Genomic DNA, 26,524 nt, shown 5'->3' with positions numbered 1-26,524 from the left:
CCCATAGGAGTCTATAGGTTGTTATTGAGCTCTCTGTCAGATGGGGAATTAGTTCAGCTGACACTCAACTAGTCAGCTCTCAAATACTAGCCAGTCTGTTTGTTGTCACGGTAACTCGTCGTCATGCCAAACAATTTGTCTTGACAATGACCTCCTATGGAGTTGGCAAGAGCACAAACTGATCTGGGACCAGGCTACTGAAGTACTAGTTCTAATCTATATTGTCCCAAGGAGAGGGAAGAACTGATCTGGGACCAGGCTACTGAAGGACTAGTTCTAATCCAAATGGTCCCAAGGAGAGGGAAGAATTGATCTGGGACCAGGCTACTGAAGTACCAGGAGACGGAGGAAGAAGTGTGTAGTTTACCAGGCCCTGTTACAATCTGTATAACTGTCAGTCCCCCTCCTGACCAGCAGGGTGCAGGAGACGATCACTAGACAGCCTGAGGAGCTTCCCCGTTACACACTGATCCAAGACCAGTTTTGTGTTTCCCCTCTAATGGTTAGGGATAGGATTGGGGCCAGTTGAGCTGATCCTAGATCTGTTTTGTGTTTCCCCTCTAATGGTTAGGGATAGGATTGGGGCCAGTTGAGCTGATCCTAGATCTGTGCCTATAAGAAAGTACAGTATTTGGAATTCCTCGAACAGAAGGTTTAACAGACTCGCCTCAGTGTGTGACTATGGCAACGCCTCAGTGTGTGACTGTGCCTCAGTGTGTGACTATGGCAATGTCTCACACGGCACACTGTTCCCTTCATAGTGCACTGCCTTTGACCAGGGCCCGATGGGGTTGCCTATGGGCCGTGGTCTAAAGTAGTGCACTACATAGGGAATAGGGTGCCATTTGGAACGCGATAACCGACTTGGTGCCTCAGCCGACACCTACTGGCTACAGGTGTCCTGCCTACCTACCACTGGTGATCTGCTTTCTCACACACACACACACACACACACACACACACACACACACACTCTTTTAACTGCCATTCAAGTCATCTTTAATTTAATTTGAAGAGTCCCCTTCTCCATGTCCTTCAGTCTGTACCTCTTAACTCCATAGCAACAGAGCAGCGTTCTATTAGCTCATAAAGGCCTTTGTCTCCAGCTGTTGTTGTTGAGGACATTCAGAGCAGCGTTCTATTAGCTCATAAAGGCCTTTGTCTCCAGCTGTTGTTGTAGAGAACATTCAGAGCAGCGTTCTATTAGCTCATAAAGGCCTTTGTCTCCAGCTGTTGTTGTAGAGAACATTCAGAGCAGCGTTCTATTAGCTCATAAAGGCCTTTGTCTCCAGCTGTTGTTGTAGAGGACATTCAGAGCAGCGTTCTATTAGCTCATAAAGGCCTTTGTCTCCAGCTGTTGTTGTAGAGAACATTCAGAGCAGCGTTCTATTAGCTCATAAAGGCCTTTGTCTCCAGCTGTTGTTGTTGAGAACATTCAGAGCAGCGTTCTATTAGCTCATAAAGGCCTTTGTCTCCAGCTGTTGTTGTAGAGAACATTCAGAGCAGCGTTCTATTAGCTCATAAAGGCCTTTGTCTCCAGCTGTTGTTGTAGAGAACATTCAGAGCAGCGTTCTATTAGCTCATAAAGGCCTTTGTCTCCAGCTGTTGTTGTTGAGAACATTCAGAGCAGCGTTCTATTAGCTCATAAAGGCCTTTGTCTCCAGCTGTTGTTGTAGAGAACATTCAGAGCAGCGTTCTATTAGCTCATAAAGGCCTTTGTCTCCAGCTGTTGTTGTTGAGGACATTCAGAGCAGCGTTCTATTAGCTCATAAAGGCCTTTGTCTCCAGCTGTTGTTGTAGAGAACATTCAGAGCAGCGTTCTATTAGCTCATAAAGGCCTTTGTCTCCAGCTGTTGTTGTAGAGGACATTCAGAGCAGCGTTCTATTAGCTCATAAAGGCCTTTGTCTCCAGCTGTTGTTGTAGAGAACATTCAGAGCAGTGTTCTATTAGCTCATAAAGGCCTTTGTCTCCAGCTGTTGTTGTAGAGAACATTCAGAGCAGTGTTCTATTAGCTCATAAAGGCCTTTGTCTCCAGCTGTTGTTGTAGAGGACATTCAGAGCAGCGTTCTATTAGCTCATAAAGGCCTTTGTCTCCAGCTGTTGTTGTAGAGGACATTCAGAGCAGCGTTCTATTAGCTCATAAAGGCCTTTGTCTCCAGCTGTTGTTGTTGAGGACATTCAGATCAGCGTTCTATTAGCTCATAAAGGCCTTTGTCTCCAGCTGTTGTTGTAGAGGACATTCAGAGCAGCGTTCTATTAGCTCATAAAGGCCTTTGTCTCCAGCTGTTGTTGTTGAGGACATTCAGAGCAGCATTATATTAGCTCATAAAGGCCTTTGTCTCCAGGTATCATCAGGTTGTATCTGTCCTTCAATGGAACACCTGTTTAGTTGAACTTCAATACAACATAACATAACACTAAGACAGACAGGGAGGGAGACAGACAGACAGGCAGAGAGACAGGGAGGGAGACAGACAGACAGGGACGCAGACAGACAGACAGGCAGTTTGAATGATCTACATTAGTTTAAAACACAGTCTTCTCAATATCTAGTATATCATGTAGATGTGTGGACATAGAGGCTGAAAGTATCTGTCCATAAGATTACTTCCTAACTACTTCCTGTTGTAGTTTGGACGGTGTTTGTCTGAACTCTCGGTTCCTACGTCAAACCCGTTCCCTGTGGCGATGTCACTCCCCTTGAAGACCGGCGTAACTTGTCCTACAGAACAGTAGCTGTGTGTTCCGTTAGAGGTGTTCCGTTTCCCCTGGCGGTGGTTACCGTGGTTACCGGGATGCAATGGGGGGTCTCCAGGGAGGAATGCTGAAGGGAGATGTAGATCAGGTGACTGGGATATTACGGTACATCAGTTCCCCCGGGCCCTGAGTTCTGTGCAGCATGTTGTTCTAGTGTTCTCTCTCTCTCTCCTTCAACATAAAAGCGCCTGGTCTTCCTCTCTCTCTCCTTCAACATAAAAGCGCCTGGTCTTCCTCTATCTCTGACACCAGCCGTGGTTCCCGGGCCTTTGTAGAAGAGACACCCTGTCAGCAGTAAGCATAGCACTTCACATCCACAGAGGGAACGGGTGACTTCAAGCGCCCAGGTTGCCGCTACAGTTACTTATACCAAGTCCCAGCTTGTTTGTGTGTGTGGGAGAGAGGTCCCAGCTTGTTTGTGTGTGTGTGGGAGAGAGATTGGCTCATCTGTGTTTGTGTACATCAGAGGTGTACACCTGAGAGAAAGATAAGAGCCAGGCTGTGTGTGGGAGAATGCAATGCTGCGTGTGTGGATCTTGCAAACCGTGTGTGTGTGGATCTTGCAAACCGTGTGTGTGGATCTTGCAAACCGTGTGTGTGGATCTTGCAAACCGTGTGTGTGGATCTTGCAAACCGTGTGTGTGTGGATCTTGCAAACCGTGTGTGTGGATCTTGCAAACCGTGTGTGTGTGGATCTTGCAAACCGTGTGTGTGGATCTTGCAAACCGTGTGTGTGTGGATCTTGCAAACCGTGTGTGTGGATCTTGCAAACCGTGTGTGTGGATCTTGCAAACCGTGTGTGTGTGGATCTTGCAAACCGTGTGTGTGGATCTTGCAAACCGTGTGTGTGTGGATCTTGCAAACCGTGTGTGTGGATCTTGCAAACCGTGTGTGTGGATCTTGCAAACCGTGTGTGTGGATCTTGCAAACCGTGTGTGTGTGGATCTTGCAAACCGTGTGTGTGTGGATCTTGCAAACCGTGTGTGTGGATCTTGCAAACCGTGTGTGTGTGGATCTTGCAAACCGTGTGTGTGGATCTTGCAAACCGTGTGTGTGTGGATCTTGCAAACCGTGTGTGTGTGGATCTTGCAAACCGTGTGTGTGGATCTTGCAAACCGTGTGTGTGGATCTTGCAAACCGTGTGTGTGGATCTTGCAAACCGTGTGTGTGGATCTTGCAAACCGTGTGTGTGGATCTTGCAAACCGTGTGTGTGTGGATCTTGCAAACCGTGTGTGTGGATCTTGCAAACCGTGTGTGTGTGGATCTTGCAAACCGTGTGTGTGGATCTTGCAAACCGTGTGTGTGTGGATCTTGCAAACCGTGTGTGTGTGGATCTTGCAAACCGTGTGTGTGTGGATCTTGCAAACCGTGTGTGTGGATCTTGCAAACCGTGTGTGTGTGGATCTTGCAAACCGTGTGTGTGGATCTTGCAAACCGTGTGTGTGTGGATCTTGCAAACCGTGTGTGTGTGGATCTTGCAAACCGTGTGTGTGGATCTTGCAAACCGTGTGTGTGTGGATCTTGCAAACTGTGTGTGTGTGTGTGGATCTTGCAAACTGTGTGTGTGTGTGTGTGTGTGTGTGTGTCAGCGGAGGCTGCTGAGGGGAGGACGGCTCATAATATTGTCTGGAAGGGAGTAGTTGTAATGGTATCAACGGTTATTTATACTTATAGAATGTGTTTTGATTCCATTCACTCCGTTCCAGCCGTCATTATGAGCCGTCCTCCCCTCAGCAGCCTCCACTGGTGTGTGTGTCTCTCTGACACCCTCTCGGACACCCTTATCTGGGACCCCTCTCTGACACCCTATCTGACACCCTATGTGGCACCCTTATCTGACACCCTTATCTGACACCCTCTCTGACACCCTTATCTGACACCCTCTCTGACACCCTTATCTGACACCCTCTCTGACACCCTTATCTGACACCCCCTGGCTGTAGGATGCACACCTCCAGCACCACGTGTAGTCTGGGTTCTTCTGACGAGAACACCGTGAGCCAGGCAGACGATGGGTTAAAGACCGTCCACCTGGAGTTAACGGAGACCTGTCTGGACATGATGGCTCGATACGTCTTCTCCAACTTCTCAGCCCTGCCCAAGAGGTACGCACGGACGGGGGGGTTGACCACGGGATATTTTCTGCCTTTATTAGTGACCTCGTGGGTCTTCACTCTAGTCTTCATTATTCACCCAATCACAACGGGGGAAAGGACACGAGGTCTATACTCTAGTCTTCATTATTCACCCAATCACAACGGGGGAAAGGACACGAGATCTATACTCTAGTCTTCATTATTCACCCAATCACAACGGGGGAAAGGACACGAGGTCTATACTCTAGTCTTCATTATTCACCCAATCACAACGGGGAAAAGGACACGAGGTCTATACTCTAGTCTTCATTATTCACCCAATCACAACGGGGGAAAGGACACGAGGTCTATACTCTAGTCTTCATTATTCACCCAATCACAATGGGGAAAAGGACACGAGGTCTTCTATGATTATCAACTGCCATAAGCCCTCGGAACTAAGTGACCTTGACTTAACCCCTGACCCTTAACCTTTGCCAGGTCTCCTATAGCAGAGTTCCTTCTGGCGGGGGGTCGCAGTATGACCTGGCTGGTGGGTAACAAGCTGATCACCATAACGACCAGTGGTGGGGTCAGGAGCCAGGCCCTACTGGGAATGGACATGGCTGAGAGGCTGGGAGGAGGGGGAGAGATGACCAGGTAACCACCCACACACACACACAGGAGCCAGGTCCTACTGGGAATGGACATGGCTGAGAGGCTGGGAGGAGGGGGAGAGATGACCAGGTAACCACCCACACACACACACAGGAGCCAGGTCCTACTGGGAATGGACATGGCTGAGAGGCTGGGAGGAGTGGGAGAGATGACCAGGTAACCACCCACACACACAAAGGAGCCAGGCCCTACTGGGAATGGACATGGCTGAGAGGCTGGGAGGAGGGGGAGAGATGACCAGGTAACCACCCACACCCACACACACACACACACACACACACACAGGAGCCAGGCCCTACTGGGAATGGACATGGCTGAGAGGCTGGGAGGAGGGGGAGAGATGACCAGGTAACCACACACACACACAGTAACCCATATACACACACTGTAACCCATATACACACACACACACACACACACACGGTAACACACACACACACACACACACACGGTAACCCATATACACACACACACACACACACACACACACACGGTAACCCATACACAACCACACTGTAACCCATACACACACGGTAACACACCTACTGTCAGTAATATCCGGTCTCTCTCTTGCCCCCTGTAGGTCAGACCCCTCCCTCCACACCCGTCAGACCAAAGAGGCTCCGGCCAAACTGGAGTCCCAGTCCAGTCAACAGCTCAACAGAGCCTCACGCATCAGAGTACGATCCATGTCAGGTAGGAAGAGGAGGAACTCTCTCTGTCTCTCTCACTCTCTATCCTTCTCTCTCTCTACTGTCATCAGAGTACGATCCATGTCAGGTAGGAAGAGGAGGAACTCTCTGTCTCTCACTCTCTATCCTTCTCTCTATCTCTCACTCTCTATCCTTCTCTCTCTACTGTCATCAGAGTACGATCCATGTCAGGTAGGAAAAGGAGGAACTCTCTGTCTCTCACTCTCTATCCTTCTCTCTATCTCTCACTCTCTATCCTTCTCTCTCTACTGTCATCAAAGTATGATCCATTGAAGGTAGGAAGATGAGGAACTCTCTGTCTCTCACTCTCTATCCTTCTCTATCCTTCTCTCTCTCTACTGTCATCAGAGCACGATCCGTGTCAGGTAGGAAGAGGACGTTCTCTCTATCTAGCTATCTATTCTATACACTACATGATCTAAAGTATGTGGTGAACATCTCATTCCAAAATCGTGGGCATTAATATTGAGTTGGTCCCCCTCCACTCTTCTGGGAAGGCTTTCCACTAGATGTTGGAACATTGCTGCTATAACAGCCTCCACTCTTCTGGGAAGGCTTTCCACTAGATGTTGGAACATTGCTGCTATAACAGCCTCCACTCTTCTGGGAAGCCTTCCACTAGATGTTGGAACATTGCTGCTATAACAGCCTCCACTCTTCTGGGAAGGCTTTCCACTAGATGTTGGAACATTGCTGCTATAACAGCCTCCACTCTTCTGGGAAAGCTTTCCACTAGATGTTGGAACATTGCTGCTATAACAGCCTCCACTCTCCTGGGAAGGCTTTCCACTAGATGTTGGAACATTGCTGCAGGGACTTGCTTCTGTTCACCCACGAGCATTAGTGAGGTCGGACACTGATGTTATGCGATTTAGGCCTGGCTCGCAGTTGGTGTTCCAATTCATCTTAAAGGTGTTTGATGGGGTTGAGGTCAGGGCTTTGTGCCCGCCAGTCAAGTTCTTCCACACCAACCTTGACAAAACCATTTCTGCATGGATCTCGCTTTGTGCACAGGGGCATTGTCATGCTGAAACAGGAAAGGGCCTTCCCCAAACGATTACCACAATTTTGAAAGCACAGAGTCCTCTAGAATGTCATTGTATGCTGTAGTGTAAAGATTTCCCTTCACTGGGACTAAGGGGCCTAGCCCGAACCATGAAAAACAGCCCCAGAAAACAGCCCCCTCCACCAAACTTTACAGTTAGCACTATGCATTGGGGCAGGTAGCGTTTTCCTGGCATCCACTAAACCCAGATTTGTCCGTCGGGACTGCCAGAGGGTGAAGTGTGATTCATCACTCCAGAGAACGCGTTTCCACTGCTCCAGAGTACAATGGTGGAGAGCTTTACACCACTCCAGCCGACGCTTGGCATTGCGCATGGTGATCTTAGACTTGTGTGCGGCTGCTCGGCCATGAAAAACCATTTCATGAAGCTCCCAACGAACAGTTCTTGTGCTGAGTTTGCTTCCAGAGGCAGTTTGGAACTCAGAAATGAGTGTTGCATCCGAGGACAGCACTCGGCGGTCCCGTTCTTTAAGCTTGTGTGGCCTACCACTGCGCGTCTGAGCCGTTGTTGCTCCTTGACGTTTCCACTTCACAATAACAGCACTTACAGTTGACCAGGGCAGCTCTAACAGGGCAGAAATTTGACGAACTGACTTGTTGGAAAGGTGGCATCCTATGATGGTGCCACGTAAGTCACTAAGCTTTTCAGTAAGGCCATTCTACTGCCAATGTTTGTCTTTGGAGATTGCATGGCTGTTCTGTAATGTTCTGGGGCAACGGGCGTGGCTGAAATAGCTGAATCCACTAATCTGAAGGGGTCTCTCTATCTCTCCTTCGTTCCATGTAAGGTAGGGATGGTGATATGTCACTAATTCCTCCTTCTCTCCACCTGTTCTTTCTCCTTCTCCCCCCTCAGGTGGCCATGCCCTCCGTGCAGGTCCAGCCCAGAGCCTCAGCCCCCTGGTCTCACCCTCTGAGGGGGGAGAGCTGTGTGGTGTCCCCCTCTCTCCCCCCTCCTCCTCCTCCGGCCCCTGTCTGGATGGCCTGGAGCCCCCCTCTCCTTCCCCCTGTGCTCCCCCTAAGGACCCCCTCAAAGACAAGCCCAGCCTGGCAGAGTTCCTGCCCATTCTGACCCAGGGATGGGCTGAGATCTTCATACGCAGACCCTCAGGTAAACACACACACACACACACACCTGTTGAATAACTTCCTCTTCATCTGTTTACACACGGAAGATACAGACCATTTTAGATTATTTTCTCTCTTTTCTTCTCCATCTCTCTTCCTCTGACCTGACTAATTCCAATCACATCAAATTGATTTATAAAGCCCTTTTTACATCAGCTGAGATCTCAAAGTGCTGTACAGAAACCCAGCCTAAAACCACAAACAGCAAGCAATGCAGGTGTAGAAGCACGGTGGCTAGGAAAAACTCCCTAGAAAGGCCAAAACCTAGGAAGAAACCTAGAGAGGAACCAGGCTATGTGGGGTGGCCAGTCATCTTCTGGCTGTGCCGGGTGGAGTTTATAACAGAAAATGGCCAAGATGTTCAAATGTTCATAAATGACCAGCATGGTGGAATAATAGTAATCACAGTGGTTGTCGAGGGTGCAAGGTCAGCACGGCCAGGTGGACTGGGGACAGCAAGGAGTCATCATGCCAGGTAGTCCTGACGCATGGTCCTAGGGCTCAGGTCCTCCGAGAGAGAGAGACAAAGAAAGAGAATTAGAGAGAGCATACTTAAATTCACACAGGACACCGGATAGGACAGGAGAAGTACTCCAGATATAACAAACTGACCCTAGCCCCCCGACACAAACTACTGCAGCATAAATACTGGAGGCTGAGACAGGAGGGGTCAGGAGACACTGTGGCCCCATCCAATGATACCCCCGGACAGGGCTAAGCAGGAAGGATATAACCCCACCCACTTTGCCAAAGCACAGCCCCCACACCACTAGAAGGATATCTTCAACCACCAACTTTCCAGCCTGAGACAAGGCAGAGTATAGCCCACAAAGATCTCCGCCACGGCACAACCCAAAGGGGGGCGCCAACACAGACAGGAAGATCACATCAGTGACTCAACCCACTCAAGTGACGCACCCCTTTGGTTAATTGGTTAATTCCTAAAAGTCTAAGTCATTGGAGGTGGGGGGTGCTAAGCTGACATATGGAATGGTGTTATGATGTCATACTGTGGATCATTTAGCTATTTGATATTAAAAAAAACGTTAGGACCCCGTTTACGTGATAAGACCGATTTTCGCTTAAACTGACGGATTTTGATGGGGATTTTGTGATGTGACTTAGATTGACACACCGGGGCGTCATTGGACTCCAGGGGGGTAATTGACTTCTCTCCTGTCCAGGTAACACCAGCTGGTTGATGTGTCTGGAGAACCCTCCCAGTCCCTTCTCCTCTGAGCTGGGTAACATGCCTCTCCAGGAGCTGTCCTCTGTTCTCATGGCCATGGAGGGGGTCAAGGAGCCCCCCACTCAGACTGCCAGCGCCCCCGCCAGCACAGCCACCCCCGCTCCGACCCCCGTAGCCCTTAACCCCCCTGGACCCATCCAAGGGGGCAAGCCTGGACTCATCCAGCGCTCTAACACAGGTGAGGAGGGAGAGGGAGGGGAGGGGGGTGTTGGATATTATAAGTGTGTGTTGATGGGAGGGGACAGTGTGTGTGTTGGTGGGAGGGGACAGTGTGTGTTGGTGGGAGGGGTCAGTGTGTGTGTTGGTGGGAGGGGACAGTGTGTGTGTTGGTGGGAGGGGACAGTGTGTGTGTTGGTGGGAGGGGACAGTGTGTGTGTTGGTGGGAGGGGACAGTGTGTGTGTTGGTGGGAGGGGATAGTGTGTGTTGGTGGGAGGGGACAGTGTGTGTGTTGGATTGTGTGTGTGTTGGTGGGAGGGGACAGTGTGTGTTGGTGGGAGGGGACAGTGTGTGTTGGTGGGAGGGACCAGTACAGCTCCCCAGTCCTCACCCAGTACAGCTCCCCAGTCCTCACCCAGTACAGCTCCCCAGTCCTCACCCAGTACAGCTCCCCAGTCCTCACCCAGTACAGCTCCCCAGTCCTCACCCAGTACAGCTCCCCAGTCCTCACCCAGTACAGCTCCCCAGTCCTCACCCAGTACAGCTCCCCAGTCACCACCCAGTACAGATCCCCAGTCACCACCCAGTACAGCTCCCCAGTACAGCTCCCCAGTCACCACCCAGTACAGCTCCCCAGTCACCACCCAGTACAGCTCCCCAGTACAGCTCCCCAGTACAGCTCCCCAGTCACCACCCACTACAGCTCCCCAGTCACCACCAGTACAGCTCCCCAGTACAGCTCCCCAGTCACCACCCAGTACAGCTCCCCAGTCACCACCCAGTACAGCTCCCCAGTACAGCTCCCCAGTCACCACCCAGTACAGCTCCCCAGTACAGCTCCCCAGTCACCACCCAGTACAGCTCCCCAGTCACCACCCAGTACAGCTCCCCAGTCACCACCCAGTACAGCTCCCCAGTCACCACCCAGTACAGCTCCCCAGTCACCACCCAGTACAGCTCCCCAGTCACCACCCAGTACAGCTCCCCAGTCACCACCAGTACAGCTCTCCAGTCACCACCCAGTACAGCTCCCCAGTACAGCTCCCCAGTCACCACACAGTACAGCTCCCCAGTCACCCCCAGTACAGCTCTCCAGTCACCACCCAGTACAGCTCCCCAGTCACCACCAGTACAGCTCCCCAGTACAGCTCCCCAGTCACCACCCAGTACAGCTCCCCAGTCACCACCCAGTACAGCTCCCCAGTCACCACCCAGTACAGCTCCCCAGTCACCACCCAGTACAGCTCCCCAGTCACCACCCAGTACAGCTCCCCAGTCACCACCCAGTACAGCTCCCCAGTCAGCACCAGTACAGCTCCCCAGTCACCAACAGTACAGCTCCCCAGTCACCACCCAGTACAGCTCCCCAGTCACCACCCAGTACAGCTCCCCAGTCACCACCCAGTACAGCTCCCCAGTCACCACCCAGTACAGCTCCCCAGTACAGCTCCCCAGTCACCACCAGTACAGCTCCCCAGTACAGCTCCCCAGTCACCACCCAGTACAGCTCCCCAGTCACCACCAGTACAGCTCCCCAGTCACCACCCAGTACAGCTCCCCCAGTACAGCTCCCCAGTCACCACCAGTACAGCTCCCCAGTCACCACCCAGTACAGCTCCCCAGTCACCACCCAGTACAGCTCCCCAGTCACCACCAAGTTTTTGAGAAGGAACTCCTGCTGTACTTTACTGAACATGAATGAACCTCCGTCCAGTCTGCTCTCCTCTCTCTGTTCTCCTGTCTCTCCTCTACTCTCTCTGCTCTCCTCTCTCTCCTCTCATCTCTCTGTTCTCCTGTCTCTCCTCTACTCTCTGCTCTCCTCTCTCTGCTCTCCTCTCTCTGCTCTCCTCTCTCTCCTCTCCTCCCTCTCCTCTCCTCTCTCTCCTCTCCTCTCTCTGCTCTCCTCTCTCTGCTCTCCTCTCTCTGCTCTCTCTCCTCTCCTCTCTCTGGTCTCTCCTCTCCTCTCCTCTCTCTGGTCTCTCCTCTCTCTCTTCTCTCTGCTCCCTCTCCTCTCTCTGGTCTTTCCTCTCTCTGGTCTTTCCTCTCTCTGGTCTTTCCTCTCTCTGGTCTCTCCTCTCTCTGGTCTCTCCTCTCTCTGGTCTCTCCTCTCTCTGGTCTCTCCTCTCTCTGGTCTCTCCTCTCTCTGGTCTCTCCTCTCTCTGGTCTCTCCTCTCTCTGGTCTCTCCTCTCTCTGGTCTCTCCTCTCCTCTCCTCTCCTCTCCTCTCCTCTCCTCTCTCTCCTCTCTCCCTTCTCCCTTATCCTCTCTCTCCTCTCTCTCCTCTCCTCTCTCTCTCCTCTCTCCTCTCCTCTCTCTGCTCTCTGGCCCTCATGAACAAGTAGAGTCTAAGTTTAGATGCTCCACAGATTCACTAATCTCTATATCATCAGGATCAGTCAAATGTCCTTTCATTTAGTAGCTGGGTGATTTGTAGATCGAATCATAGATGCACCTTGTTCAGGTTGATCCTCGTGAACAAACACTGTTTCTTGTTCCGGTTTGGTAAGATGAAATGGTGCTAGACTTCTCTCACAAACAGATCACACACACATCGCTAGTTCCATCATTGTCTGTCGTGTGTTTCACATATATTGTGTTACTAGTTCCCTATTTTATATATTGTGAATTTCATTTGGTATTTTATCCACTATCTTATTTTTTTCTCATATTTTAATTCCTACTGTTTTCCCTCCACTGTAAATTCATTTTATCCTCATCTTTTTTTGGATTGCTTTATTATTCTTCCATTTCCTGTCATGCTAATTTGTGATTGGCTCTGCTGTGTTGAATGGCGACCTGGCTCGTCCAGTGGGCTCTCTCTCCTCTCTGGGTCTGTCCTTCGCCCCGCCCCCAGTTCCGGTTCGGCTCCAACGGAGCATTTCCTGGGCAGGTACAAGCAGCGTGGCCACGCCCCCAACACGAGCCTCACCCCAAACCAGTGGTGGCACTTTAAATGTGAGGATGGGCTCATTGTAACGGAACAGTAACAGAATGAATGAATGGTAAATCAAACCCGTCCATCCATCTATTCCATCCATTACTGTGAGCGCGTCCTCCCCTCACCAGCCTCCTATGCCCCAACATATGTGTGCCCCCCCACGTCCCGTGTCATCACGTGTCACTAACATGTCGGGCCACCACTGGAGAGAGATGATGACACACACAAACTCACGGGCCAATCGTTTCAATCTATTAATCAACCCGCCGCCAAGATGAATCAATCCTATGACTGGATTTGTTCATGATAATTTAATGACACTTTTGATGGTTTTCTAACATGTGACCCCCTTGTCCTGTGGCCCTGGAATGTACTTCCTGTCTCCTTTTTTCTTTTAACCTCTAACCTCCTGACTCTTCACCCCATGACATCGTCATAGAGGTTATGCATGTAACATAGTCAAGACAGACCTCATCCAGGACACAAACACTTCTTTCTGGCTTCTCTGCTGGCCATTTTGTGTTAGGGATATCATTCTGGTCACCATTCTGTGTTAGGGATATCATTCTGGTCACCATTCTGTGTTAGGGATATCATTCTGGTCACCATTCTGTGTTAGGGATATCATTCTGGTCACCATTCTGTGTTAGGGATATCATTCTGGTCACCATTCTGTGTTAGGGATATCATTCTGGTCACCATTCTGTGTTAGGGATATCATTCTGGTCACCATTCTGTGTTAGGGATATCATTCTGGTCACCATTCTGTGTTAGGGATATCATTCTGGTCACCATTTTGTGTTAGGGATATCATTCTGGTCACCATTTTGTGTTAGGGATATCATTCTGGTCACCATTTTGTGTTAGGGATATCATTCTGGTCACCATTTTGTGTTAGGGATATCATTCTGGTCACCACACCACCCAATAATGTCATGTTTTGTGAGGTGTCATGGTGCTAAGTGTTCATTGTAATATTCTGTTGCTGTCAGTCGTGGGTATACTGTATCCTACAGTATACCCACCGACCGACCGACCACACGTGTTTGAAGACGCATCAAATAGATGTTACCAATGATGATGTTACCAATGATGATGTTACCAATGATGATGTTACCAATGATGATGTTACCAATGATGATGTTACCAATGATGATGAGCCAATGACTGATATGCTGCTGCCTGCAAGTCTGCTCTTTGATCTGTCTCCCTGCGTGTGTGTGTGTGTGTGTGTGTGTGTGCGCCTGCCTGACTGAGTTACTGATTCTGTTTGATCACTGATCGATACGTGTAATGCTTCTGATTCTGTTTGATCTCTGTGTGTGTGTGTGTGTGTGTGTTTAGGAGGTGTGTGACCACTTAGTGGTGGTCTGGTATACTACAGGTGGTAGTTTGTAAATTAACATAAGGGTGCAAAGTAGAGGTAGTTTAGTGTGTGTTTTTGTCGGTTTTTTTTCTGTGAGTTTTTTGTTTCTTTGTCGTGTGTGTGTGTTTTATTACTTGTGTGTTTATTAAATGTGTTCATTAATGATGTTTTTCTGTGTATGCTGTTGCGTTCGTTGCCGTGGGTATCTGTGTGTCCCTCGTCCCCTCTCCTCTCGGTCGCCCCCTGCTGTAGACTCTGTGGTATCTGTGTGTCCCTCGTCCCCTCTCCTCTCTGTCGCCCCCTGCTGTAGACTCTGTGGTATCTGTGTCCCTCGTCCCCTCTCCTCTGTTGCCCCCTGCTGTAGACTCTGTGTCCCTCATCCCCTCTCCTCTCTGTCGCCCCCTGCTGTAGACTCTGTGTGTCCCTCGTCCCCTCTCCTCTCTGTCGCCCCCTGCTGTAGACTCTGTGGTATCTGTGTGTCCCTCGTCCCCTCTCTAACCCTCTCCTCTCTGTCGCCCCCGGCTGTAGACTCTGTGGTAGTGCTAGAGGGGACAGGGGTCAGGGGCCACGTAGACTACCCCTCTGATTGCCCAGAGGCGGAGAAGTTTGAGGCCATGCCCTCTGAACCCATCTACATCGCTGCTGACAAGTTCACCAAGGCCCTGCCCCCTAGAACACTCAGCAGGGTGAGTAGTACACTACAGACAGGGTGAGTAGTACACTACAGACAGGGGGAGTAGTACACTACAGACAGGGGGAGTAGTACTCTACAGACAGGGGGAGTAGTACTGCTACAGACAGGGGGAGTAGTACTGCTACAGACAGGGGGAGTAGTACTGCTACAGACAGGGGGAGTAGTACTGCTACAGACAGGGGGAGTAGTACTGCTACAGACAGGGGGAGTAGTACTCTACAGACAGGGGGAGTACAGGGGGAGTAGTACTCTACAGACAGGGGGAGTAGTACTCTACAGACAGGGGGAGTAGTACCCTACAGACAGGGGGAGTAGTACCCTACAGACAGGGGGAGTAGTACCCTACAGACAGGGGGAGTAGTACCCTACAGACAGGGGGAGTAGTACTCTACAGACAGGGGGAGTAGTACTGCTACAGACAGGGGGAGTAGTACTCTACAGACAGGGGGAGTAGTACTCTACAGACAGGGGGAGTAGTACTCTACAGACAGGGGGAGTAGTACTCTACAGACAGGGGGAGTAGTACACTACAGACAGGGGGAGTAGTACTCTACAGACAGGGGGAGTAGTACTGCTACAGACAGGGGGAGTAGTACTGCTACAGACAGGGGGAGTAGTACTGCTACAGACAGGGGGAGTAGTACTGCTACAGACAGGGGGAGTAGTACTGCTACAGACAGGGGGAGTAGTACTGCTACAGACAGGGGGAGTAGTACTGCTACAGACAGGGGGAGTAGTACTGCTACAGACAGGGGGAGTAGTACTGCTACAGACAGGGGGAGTAGTACTGCTACAGACAGGGGGAGTAGTACTGCTACAGACAGGGGGAGTAGTACTGCTACAGACAGGGGGAGTAGTACTCCTACAGACAGGGGGAGTAGTACTGCTACAGACAGGGGGAGTAGTACTCTACAGACAGGGGGAGTAGTACTGCTACAGACAGGGGGAGTAGTACTCTACAGACAGGGGGAGTACAGGGGGAGTAGTACTCTACAGACAGGGGGAGTAGTACTGCTACAGACAGGGGGAGTAGTACTCTACAGACAGGGGGAGTAGTACTCTACAGACAGGGGGAGTAGTACTCTACAGACAGGGGGAGTAGTACTGCTACAGACAGGGGGAGTAGTACTCTACAGACAGGGGGAGTACAGGGGGAGTAATACTCTACAGACAGGGGGAGTAGTACTCTACAGACAGGGGGAGTACAGGGGGAGTAGTACTCTACAGACAGGGGGAGTAGTACTGCTACAGACAGGGGGAGTAGTACTGCTACAGACAGGGGGAGTAGTACTGCTACAGACAGGGGGAGTAGTACTGCTACAGACAGGGGGAGTAGTACTGCTACAGACAGGGGGAGTAGTACTCCTACAGACAGGGGGAGTAGTACTGCTACAGACAGGGGGAGTAGTACTCTACAGACAGGGGGAGTAGTACTGCTACAGACAGGGGGAGTAGTACTCTACAGACAGGGGGAGTACAGGGGGAGTAGTACTCTACAGACAGGGGGAGTAGTACTGCTACAGACAGGGGGAGTAGTACTGCTACAGACAGGGGGAGTAGTACTCTACAGACAGGGGGAGTAGTACTCTACAGACAGGGGGAGTAGTATTGCTACAGACAGGGGGAGTAGTACTCTACAGACAGGGGGAGTACAGGGGGAGTAGTACTCTACAGACAGGGGGAGTAGTACTCTACAGACAGGGGGAGTACAGGGGGAGTAGTACTCTACAGACAGGGGGAGTAGTACTGCTACAGACAGGGGGAGTAGTACTCTACAGACAGGGGGAGTACAGGGGGAGTAGTACTCTACAGACAGGGGGAGTAGTACTCTACAGACAGGGGGAGTACAGGGGGAGTAGTACTCTACAGACAGGGGGAGTACAGGGGGAGTAGTACTCTACAGACAGGGGGAGTAGTACTGCTACAGACAGGGGGAGTAGTACTCTACAGACAGGGGGAGTACAGGGGGAGTAGTACTCTACAGACAGGGGGAGTAGTACAGACAGGGGGAGTAGTACTCTACAGACAGGGGGAGTAGTACTCTACAGACAGGGGGAGTAGTACTGCTACAGACAGGGGGAGTAGTACTCTACAGACAGGGGGAGTAGTACTCTACAGACAGGGGGAGTAGTACTCTACAGACAGGGGGAGTAGTACTCTACAGACAGGGGGAGTACTCTACAGACAGGGGGAGTAGTACTCTACAGACAGGGGGAGTAGTACTGCTACAGACAGGGGGAGTACAGGGGGAGTGGTACACTACAGACAGGGGGAGTGGTACTCTACAGACAGGGGGAGTAGTACTCTACAGACAGGGGGAGTAGTACTCTACAGACAGGGGGAGTAGTACTGCTACAGACAGGGGGAGTGGTACACTACAGACAGGGGGAGTGGTACACTACAGACAGGGGGAGTGGTACTCTACAGACAGGGGGAGTGGTACTCTACAGACAGGGGGAGTAGTACTCTACAGACAGGGGGAGTAGTACTCTACAGACAGGGGGAGTAGTACTCTACAGACAGGGGGAGTAGTACTCTACAGACAGGGGGAGTAGTACTCTACAGACAGGGGGAGTAGTACTCCACAGACAGGGGGAGTAGTACTGCACAGACAGGGGGAGTAGTACTCTACAGACAGGGGGAGTAGTACTGCTACAGACAGGGGGAGTAGTACTCTACAGACAGGGGGAGTAGTACTCTACAGACAGGGGGAGTAGTACTCTACAGACAGGGGGAGTAGTACTCTACAGACAGGGGGAGTAGTACTGCTACAGACAGGGGGAGTAGTACTCTACAGACAGGGGGAGTAGTACTGCTACAGACAGGGGGAGTAGTACTGCTACAGACAGGGGGAGTAGTACTCTACAGACAGGGGGAGTAGTACTCTACAGACAGGGGGAGTACAGGGGGAGTAGTACTCTACAGACAGGGGGAGTAGTACTCTACAGACAGGGGGAGTACAGGGGGAGTAGTACTCTACAGACAGGGGGAGTACAGGGGGAGTAGTACTCTACAGACAGGGGGAGTACAGGGGGAGTAGTACTCTACAGACAGGGGGAGTAGTACTGCTACAGACAGGGGGAGTAGTACTCTACAGACAGGGGGAGTACAGGGGGAGTAGTACTCTACAGACAGGGGGAGTAGTACTCTACAGACAGGGGGAGTACAGGGGGAGTAGTACTCTACAGACAGGGGGAGTACAGGGGGAGTAAGACAGGGGGAGTAGTACTGCTACAGACAGGGGGAGTAGTACTCTACAGACAGGGGGAGTACAGGGGGAGTAGTACTCTACAGACAGGGGGAGTACAGGGGGAGTAGTACTCTACAGACAGGGGGAGTAGTACTCTACAGCACGGGGGAGTAGTACTCTACAGACAGGGGGAGTAGTACTCTACAGACAGGGGGAGTAGTACTCTACAGACAGGGGGAGTAGTACTGCTACAGACAGGGGGAGTAGTACTCTACAGACAGGGGGAGTAGTACTCTACAGACAGGGGGAGTAGTACTCTACAGACAGGGGGAGTAGTACTCTACAGACAGGGGGAGTAGTACTCTACAGACAGGGGGAGTAGTACTCTACAGACAGGGGGAGTAGTACTCTACAGACAGGGGGAGTTGTACTCTACAGACAGGGGGAGTAGTACTCTACAGACAGGGGGAGTAGTACTGCTACAGACAGGGGGAGTACAGGGGGAGTGGTACACTACAGACAGGGGGAGTGGTACTCTACAGACAGGGGGAGTAGTACTCTACAGACAGGGGGAGTAGTACTGCTACAGACAGGGGGAGTGGTACACTACAGACAGGGGGAGTGGTACTCTACAGACAGGGGGAGTGGTACTCTACAGACAGGGGGAGTAGTACTCTACAGACAGGGGGAGTAGTACTCTACAGACAGGGGGAGTAGTACTCTACAGACAGGGGGAGTAGGACTCTACAGACAGGGGGAGTAGTACTCTACAGACAGGGGGAGTAGTACTCTACAGACAGGGGGAGTAGTACTCTACAGACAGGGGGAGTAGTACTCTACAGACAGGGGGAGTAGTACTCTACAGACAGGGGGAGTAGTACTGCACAGACAGGGGGAGTAGTACTCTACAGACAGGGGGAGTAGTACTGCTACAGACAGGGGGAGTAGTACTCTACAGACAGGGGGAGTAGTACTCTACAGACAGGGGGAGTAGTACTCTACAGACAGGGGGAGTAGTACTCTACAGACAGGGGGAGTAGTACTCTACAGACAGGGGGAGTAGTACTTCTACAGACAGGGGGAGTAGTACTGCTACAGACAGGGGGAGTAGTACTGCTACAGACAGGGGGAGTAGTACTGCTACAGACAGGGGGAGTAGTACTCTACAGACAGGGGGAGTAGTACTCTACAGACAGGGGGAGTACAGGTGGAGTAGTACTCTACAGACAGGGGGAGTAGTACTGCTACAGCCAATAGATTATGGCAGGTGGTTTTTGGGAGACATTGATGTTTTTCATCCGTTCTTCCCCTCAGTCCTCCTCCAGTTCCAGCCAGGAGGATGAGAAGTCCACCCTGGAGGAGGTGAGTGAGGGGTTCATCCCCATCGACCAGCCCCCCCTGGCCCCCTCCACCCCGGGCAGCCAAGGCCCAGAGCTCCCCTTCCAGACCCAGACCCAGAACCAGCCTGAGACCCAGACCCTCAACAAGTCCAGCTCCTCCCCTGAGCTCCAGACCCTACCAGAGGCCTTCCCCAAGACCACAACAGGACCCGGGGCCGGAGGAGGAGAGGCACCCGGGGTTCGGTCCCCCTCGGAGGCGAAGAGCCAGCCACAACAGCCCCCGGTGGAGAAAGAGATGGAGAAGGTGGAGAGTGGAGGAGGGGTGAACAGACAGAATCAGAGTGGGGATACCACCCCAGTGACAGGGGGGTTGTCTGGGACATCGGGAGGAGGAGGAGATTCCTCTTCCTCGCAGGGAGTCAGGATGAGGTTGGAGTTCCCAGCGCCCCACCAGCCTGGACCCCTGTCCCCCAGCGGAGGGCACCGTCCCAGGGGTCACACCATCTCAGTGTCGGCCCCCTCCTCCAGGAGAGAGAGGATAGGAGGAGACGCGTACCACACCACCCGGCCCGGACCCACCAACACTGAGAAGACCAGTGGACTCAGTCCCAGGTTATATACACACACACACACACACACACACACACACACACACACACACACACACACACAGAGCCTTTCCTAATGCTTTTCTCTCTCCCCCTGTCCTGTAGTTTTGTGTTCCTTCAGCTCTACCACTCTCCCTTCTTTGGCAACGAGGCCAACAAGCCTCTCCTGCTGCCCAAGTCCCAGGTGAGTGTGTGTGTGTGTGTGTGTGTGTGTGTCTTTCTCCTCCAACTCTCTCTCGCTCTCTCCTCCAACACTCTCTCGCTCTCTCCTCCAACACTCTCTCGCTCTCTCCTCCAACACTCTCTCGCTCTCTCCTCCAACTCTCTCTCGCTCTCTCCTCCAACTCTCTCTCGCTCTCTCCTCCAACTCTCTCTCGCTCTCTCCTCCAACTCTCTCTCGCTCTCTCTTCCAACTCTCTCTCGCTCTCTCCTCCAACTCTCTCTCGCTCTCTCCTCCAACTCTCTCTCGCTCTCTCCTCCAACTCTCTCTCGCTCTCTCCTCCAACTCTCTCTCTCTCGCTCTCTCCTCCAACTCTCTCTCTCTCGCTCTCTCCTCCAACTCTCTCTCTCTCGCTCTCTCCTCCAACTCTCTCTCTCTCGCTCTCTCCTCCAACTCTCTCTCTCTCGCTCTCTCCTCCAACTCTCTCTCTCTCGCTCTCTCCTCCAACTCTCTCTCTCTCGCGCGCTCTCTCCTCCAACTCTCTCTCTCTCGCGCGCTCTCTCCTCCAACTCTCTCTCTCTCGCGCTCTCTCTCCTCCAACTCTCTCTCTCTCGCGCTCTCTCTCCTCCAACTCTCTCTCGCGCTCTCTCTCCTCCAACTCTCTCTCTCTCGCGCTCTCTCTCCTCCAACTCTCTCTCTCTCCCCCCTAGCTGATCGACAGTGTCTCTCTCTCTCTTAGCTGATCGACAGAGCGGTGAAGGTTTTGGACCAGATGCCTCCGTATGATACCCATAAGATTGGAGTGGTGTTTGTCGGAGCTGGACAGGTGAGACCAGATGAATCTAAACATTTCCTGCAATCCATATATTGCCATGGGGTGGAGAGAGATGTTTGTGATCAAATTCCTACAATTCTACACACTTTGCCTCGGGGCTTGGAGAAGATCGATGGGGGCCAATCGGTCTGGAATTCAACCATGATTATTACAGGTTTGGGTAGCCGGCCTCTAGACTAACTACAGGTTTGGGTAGCCGGCTGCTAGACTAACTACAGGTTTGGGTAGCCGGCTGCTAGACTAACTACAGGTTTGGGTAGCTGGCCGCTAGACTAGCTACAGGTTTGGGTAGCTGGCCGCTAGACTAGCTACAGGTTTGGGTAGCCGGCCGCTAGACTAGCTACAGGTTTGGGGAGCTGGCCGCTAGACTAGCTACAGGTTTGGGGAGCTGGCCGCTAGACTAGCTACAGGTTTGGGGAGCTGGCCGCTAGACTAGCTACAGGTTTGGGGAGCTGGCCGCTAGACTAGCTACAGGTTTGGGTAGCTGGCCGCTAGACTAGCTACAGGTTTGGGTAGCTGGCCGCTAGACTAGCTACAGGTTTGGGTAGCTGGCCGCTAGACTAGCTACAGGTTTGGGTAGCTGGCCGCTAGACTAGCTACAGGTTTGGGTAGCCGGCCGCTAGACTAACTACAGGTTTGGGTAGCCGGCCGCTAGACTAACTACAGGTTTGGGTAGCCGGCCGCTAGACTAACTACAGGTTTGGGTACAACCAAAACAACCTTTAATGAACGGACTTTCTCCCTCCCCCTTTCCCTCTCTCCTTCCTCCCCCTCTCTCCCTCTCCCTCTCTCCTTCCTCCCCCTCTCTCCCTCTCCCTCTCTCCTTCCTCCCCCTCTCTCCCTCCCCCTTTCCCTCTCTCCCCCCCTCTCTCCCTTTCCCTCTCTCCCTCTCCCTCTCCCTCTCCCTCCACTTTCCCTCTCCCTCCCCCTTTCCCTCTCTCCTCCCCCTTTCCCTCTCTCCCTTTCCCTCTCTCCTCCCCCTTTCCCTCTCTCCTCCCCCTTTCCCTCTCTCCTCCCCCCTCTCTCCCTTTCCCTCTCCCCCCCCCCCCCCCTCTCTCCCTTTCCCTCCCCCTCTCCCTCTCTCCTTCCTGCTCCCTACCCCCAGGTATTCAACGAGGTGTCCATCCTGTCCAATGAGTATGGTTCTAACCGCTACGCTGGCTTCCTGACCGGCCTGGGGAAGCTGATCCACCTGAAGGACTGTGATCCAGACCAGATCTTCCTGGGGGGTCTAGACCAGTATGGAGATGACGGGGAGTTTACCTACTGCTGGCACGATGACATCATGCAGGGTGACTGTATTTCTACTTACAGGTGTTACTCTGTACCCCAGGGTTCAGGTGATGCCCAACAGAGGGGTCAGTCTGTCTGTACTCCCACTAACCCCCCTCTCCTCCTCTCCTCAGCCATCTTCCACATAGCCACCCTGATGCCCAACAGAGGGGTCAGTCTGTCTGTACCCCCACTAACCCCCCTCTCCTCCTCTCCTCAGCCATCTTCCACATAGCCACCCTGATGCCCAACAGAGGGGTCAGTCTGTCTGTACCCCCACTAACCCCCCCTCTCCTCCTCTCCTCAGCCATCTTCCACATAGCCCCCCTGATGCCCAACAGAGGGGTCGGTCTGTCTGTACCCCCACTAACCCCCCTCTCCTCCTCTCCTCAGCCATCTTCCACATAGCCACCCTGATGCCCAACAGAGACAGTGATAAAGGCTGCTGTAACAAGAAGAGACACATTGGAAACGACTTTGTTATGGTGGTTTACAACGACTCAGGAGAGGAGTACAAACTGGGGACCATCAAGGTACGCTCTCACTCACTCACTCACTCACTCACTCACTCAGACACTCAGACACTCAGACACTCAGACACTCAGACACTCAGTCACTCACTCACTCACTCACTCACTCACTCACTCACTCACTCACTCACTCAGACACTCACTCACTCACTCACTCAGACACTCACTCACTCACTCACTCACTCACTCACTCACTCACTCAGACACTCACTCAGACACTCACTCAGACACTCACTCAGACACTCACTCACTCAGACACTCACTCACACACTCACTCACTCAGACACTCACTCACTCAGACACTCACTCACACACTCACTCACACACTCACTCACTCACTCACTCACTCACTCACTCACTCAGACACTCACTCAGACACTCACTCAGACACTCACTCAGACACTCAGACACTCACTCAGACACTCACTCACTCGCTCGCTCGCTCGCTCACTCAGACACTCACTCACTCACACACTCGCTCGCTCGCACGCTCGCTCGCTCGCTCGCTCGCTCGCTCGCTCACTCACTCAGACACTCACTCAGACACTCACTCAGACACTCACTCAGACACTCACTCACTCAGACACTCACACACTCGCTCGCTCGCTCGGACACTCACTCACACACTCGCTCGCACGCTCGCTCGCTCGCTCGCTCGCTCGCTCGCTCGCTCGCTCGCTCGCTCGGACGCTCACTCAGACACTCACTCAGACACTCACTCACTCAGACACTCACTCACTCAGACACTCACTCACTCAGACACTCACTCAGACACTCACTCACTCACTCACTCAGACACTCACTCACTCGCTCACTCACTCACTCGCACACTCGCTCACTCACTCACTCAGACACTCACTCACTCACTCGCTCGCTCACTCACACACTCACTCACTCACTCACTCACTCACTCACTCAGACACTCACTCAGACACTCACTCACACACTCACTCACTCAGACACTCACTCAGACACTCACTCACTCAGACACTCACTCACACACTCACTCACTCAGACACTCACTCACACACTCACTCACACACTCACTCACTCACTCACTCACTCAGACACTCACTCAGACACTCACTCAGACACTCACTCAGACACTCACTCAGACACTCACTCAGACACTCACTCACTCAGACACTCACTCACTCAGACACTCACTCACTCAGACACTCACTCACTCACTCACTCAGACACTCACTCACTCACTCACTCACTCACTCACTCACTCACACACTCACTCACTCACTCACTCACTCACTCACTCACTCAGACACTCACTCAGACACTCACTCAGACACTCACTCAGACACTCACTCACTCAGACACTCACTCACTCAGACACTCACTCACACACTCACTCACTCAGACACTCACTCACACACTCACTCAGACACTCACTCACTCACTCACTCAGACACTCACTCAGACACTCACTCAGACACTCACTCAGACACTCACTCAGACACTCACTCAGACACTCACTCACTCACTCACTCAGACACTCACTCACACACTCACTCACTCACTCACTCACTCACTCACTCAGACACTCACTCAGACACTCACTCAGACACTCACTCAGACACTCACTCAGACACTCACTCAGACACTCACTCACTCACTCACTCAGACACTCACTCACTCACTCAGACACTCACTCACTCACTCACTCACTCACTCACTCACTCACTCACTCAGACACTCACTCACTCACTCACTCACTCAGACACTCACTCACTCAGACACTCACTCACTCACTCACAGGCAGACAAACACACCCACTTTTGTTCTTTATGTTCATTTTGATTAAATAATGATAACTCTTCTATATTATTTTTCCTCTCTCCTCCCTCTCCCCCTCATCTCTCTCCTCCCTCTCCCCCTCATCTCTCTCCTCCCTCTCCCCCTCATCTCTCTCCTCCCTCCCTCTCTCTCTCTCCTCCCTCTCTCTCTCTCTCCTCCCTCTTTCTGTCCTCTCTTTCTCTCTCCTCCCTATCCCTCTCTCCTCCCTCCCTCTCGTCTCTCTCCTCCCTATCCCTCTCTCCTCCCTCTCCCCCTCATCTCTCTCCTCCCTCCCTCTCGTCTCTCTCCTCCCTCTCGTCTCTCTCCTCCCTCTCCCTCTCTCCTCCCTCTTTCTGTCCTCTCTTTCTCTCTCCTGCCTATCCCTCTCTCCTCCCTCCCTCTTGTCTCTCTCCTCCCTCTCTCTCTCTCTCCTCCCTCTCTCTCTCTCGTCTGTGTCCCAGGGTCAGTTTAACTTTGTTGAGGTGATCATTAAGCCTCTGGACTACGGAAGTAACCTAGTCACCCTGCAGTGCAGGAAAGGTGAGAGGAAGGGAAGGAGAGAGGAAGGGGAGGGGATGAATAACAAGGACTAATATAGAGATGGACAATGAAGCAGGGAGCCAAGGGGGATGTTTTAAATCCTAATTAAGTCTTTGTTGAAGTGAAATGGACTGATTTTTTATTTTTTCCTTCTCTTTCCCCATATCTCCCTCCGTCTCTCCTCTCTCTCTCTACTTCCTCACCTCTTTCCTTCTCTCTCTACTTCGTCACCTCTTTCCTCCTCTCTCTCTCTACTTCCTCACCTCTTTCCTCCTCCCTCTCTCTACTTCCTCACCTCTTTCCTCCTCCCTCCCTCTACTTCCTCACCTCTTTCCTTCTCTCTCTCTCTCTCTCTCTCTACTTCCTCACCTCTTTCCTCCTCTCTCTCTCTACTTCCTCACCTCTTTCCTTCTCTCTCTCTCTACTTCCTCACCTCTTTCCTCCTCCCTCCCTCTACTTCCTCACCTCTTTCCTCCTCTCTCTACTTCCTCACATCTTTCCTTCTCCCTCTCTCTACTTCCTCACCTCTTTCCTCCTCTCTCTACTTCCTCACCTCTTTCCTCCTCTCTCTACTTCCTCACATCTTTCCTTCTCTCTCTCTCTCTACTTCCTCACCTCTTTCCTCCTCCCTCCCTCTACTTCCTCACCTCTTTCCTTCTCTCTCTCTCTCTCTACTTCCTCACCTCTTTCCTCCTCCCTCCCTCTACTTCCTCACCTCTTTCCTTCTCTCTCCCTCCCTCTACTTCCTCACCTCTTTCCTCCTCCCTCTCTCTACTTCGTCACCTCTTTCCTCCTCCCTCCCTCTACTTCCTCACCTCTTTCCTCCTCCCTCCCTCTACTTCCTCACCTCTTTCCTTCTCTCTCTCTCTACTTCCTCACCTCTTTCCTCCTCCCTCCCTCTACTTCCTCACCTCTTCCTTCTCTCTCCCTCCCTCTACTTCCTCACCTCTTTCCTCCTCCCTCTCTCTACTTCCTCACCTCTTTCCTTCTCTCTCCTTCCCTCTACTTCCTCACCTCTTTCCTCCTCCCTCCCTCTACTTCCTCACCTCTTTCCTTCTCTCTCTCTCTCTACTTCCTCACCTCTTTCCTCCTCCCTCCCTCTACTTCCTCACCTCTTTCCTCCTCCCTCCCTCTACTTCCTCACCTCTTTCCTCCTCCCTCTCTCTACTTCCTCACCTCTTTCCTCCTCCCTCCCTCTACTTCCTCACCTCTTTCCTTCTCTCTCCCTCCCTCTACTTCCTCACCTCTTTCCTCCTCCCTCTCTCTACTTCCTCACCTCTTTCCTTCTCTCTCCCTCCCTCTACTTCCTCACCTCTTTCCTCCTCCCTCCCTCTACTTCCTCACCTCTTTCCTTCTCTCTCTCTCTCTCTACTTCCTCACCTCTTTCCTCCTCCCTCCCTCTACTTCCTCACCTCTTTCCTCCTCCCTCCCTCTAC

General features: G+C 52.1%; 1 protein-coding gene across 5 annotated transcripts in view; it reads left to right on the top strand.

Moving 5' to 3' along the window:
- The window catches only part of LOC139424299 (tuberin-like), a 70,999-nt gene that overhangs the window by 42,504 nt on the left and 1,971 nt on the right, over positions 1–26,524 (top strand). For 4 of the 5 annotated variants that reach the window (XM_071175999.1, XM_071176000.1, XM_071175995.1 and 1 more), the window contains 13 exons: positions 4,703–4,864; positions 5,336–5,494; positions 6,096–6,208; positions 8,148–8,402; positions 9,604–9,846; positions 12,634–12,714; positions 14,657–14,814; positions 19,327–19,964; positions 20,066–20,144; positions 20,860–20,946; positions 22,061–22,247; positions 22,621–22,760; positions 25,010–25,088. In XM_071175999.1, the coding sequence (XP_071032100.1) occupies positions 4,703–4,864; positions 5,336–5,494; positions 6,096–6,208; positions 8,148–8,402; positions 9,604–9,846; positions 12,634–12,714; positions 14,657–14,814; positions 19,327–19,964; positions 20,066–20,144; positions 20,860–20,946; positions 22,061–22,247; positions 22,621–22,760; positions 25,010–25,088 (2,381 nt within the window). The remainder of the gene's footprint in view (positions 1–4,702; positions 4,865–5,335; positions 5,495–6,095; positions 6,209–8,147; positions 8,403–9,603; positions 9,847–12,633; positions 12,715–14,656; positions 14,815–19,326; positions 19,965–20,065; positions 20,145–20,859; positions 20,947–22,060; positions 22,248–22,620; positions 22,761–25,009; positions 25,089–26,524) is intronic. The other variant, XM_071175997.1, reaches the window with a different exon arrangement.

Source organism: Oncorhynchus clarkii, chromosome 13 (genome assembly GCF_045791955.1).
Source record: "Oncorhynchus clarkii lewisi isolate Uvic-CL-2024 chromosome 13, UVic_Ocla_1.0, whole genome shotgun sequence".
Classification (NCBI taxonomy): domain Eukaryota; kingdom Metazoa; phylum Chordata; class Actinopteri; order Salmoniformes; family Salmonidae; genus Oncorhynchus; species Oncorhynchus clarkii.
Note: the sequence above shows the minus strand (reverse complement) of the source record. Positions and strands in the feature narration are given on the sequence as shown.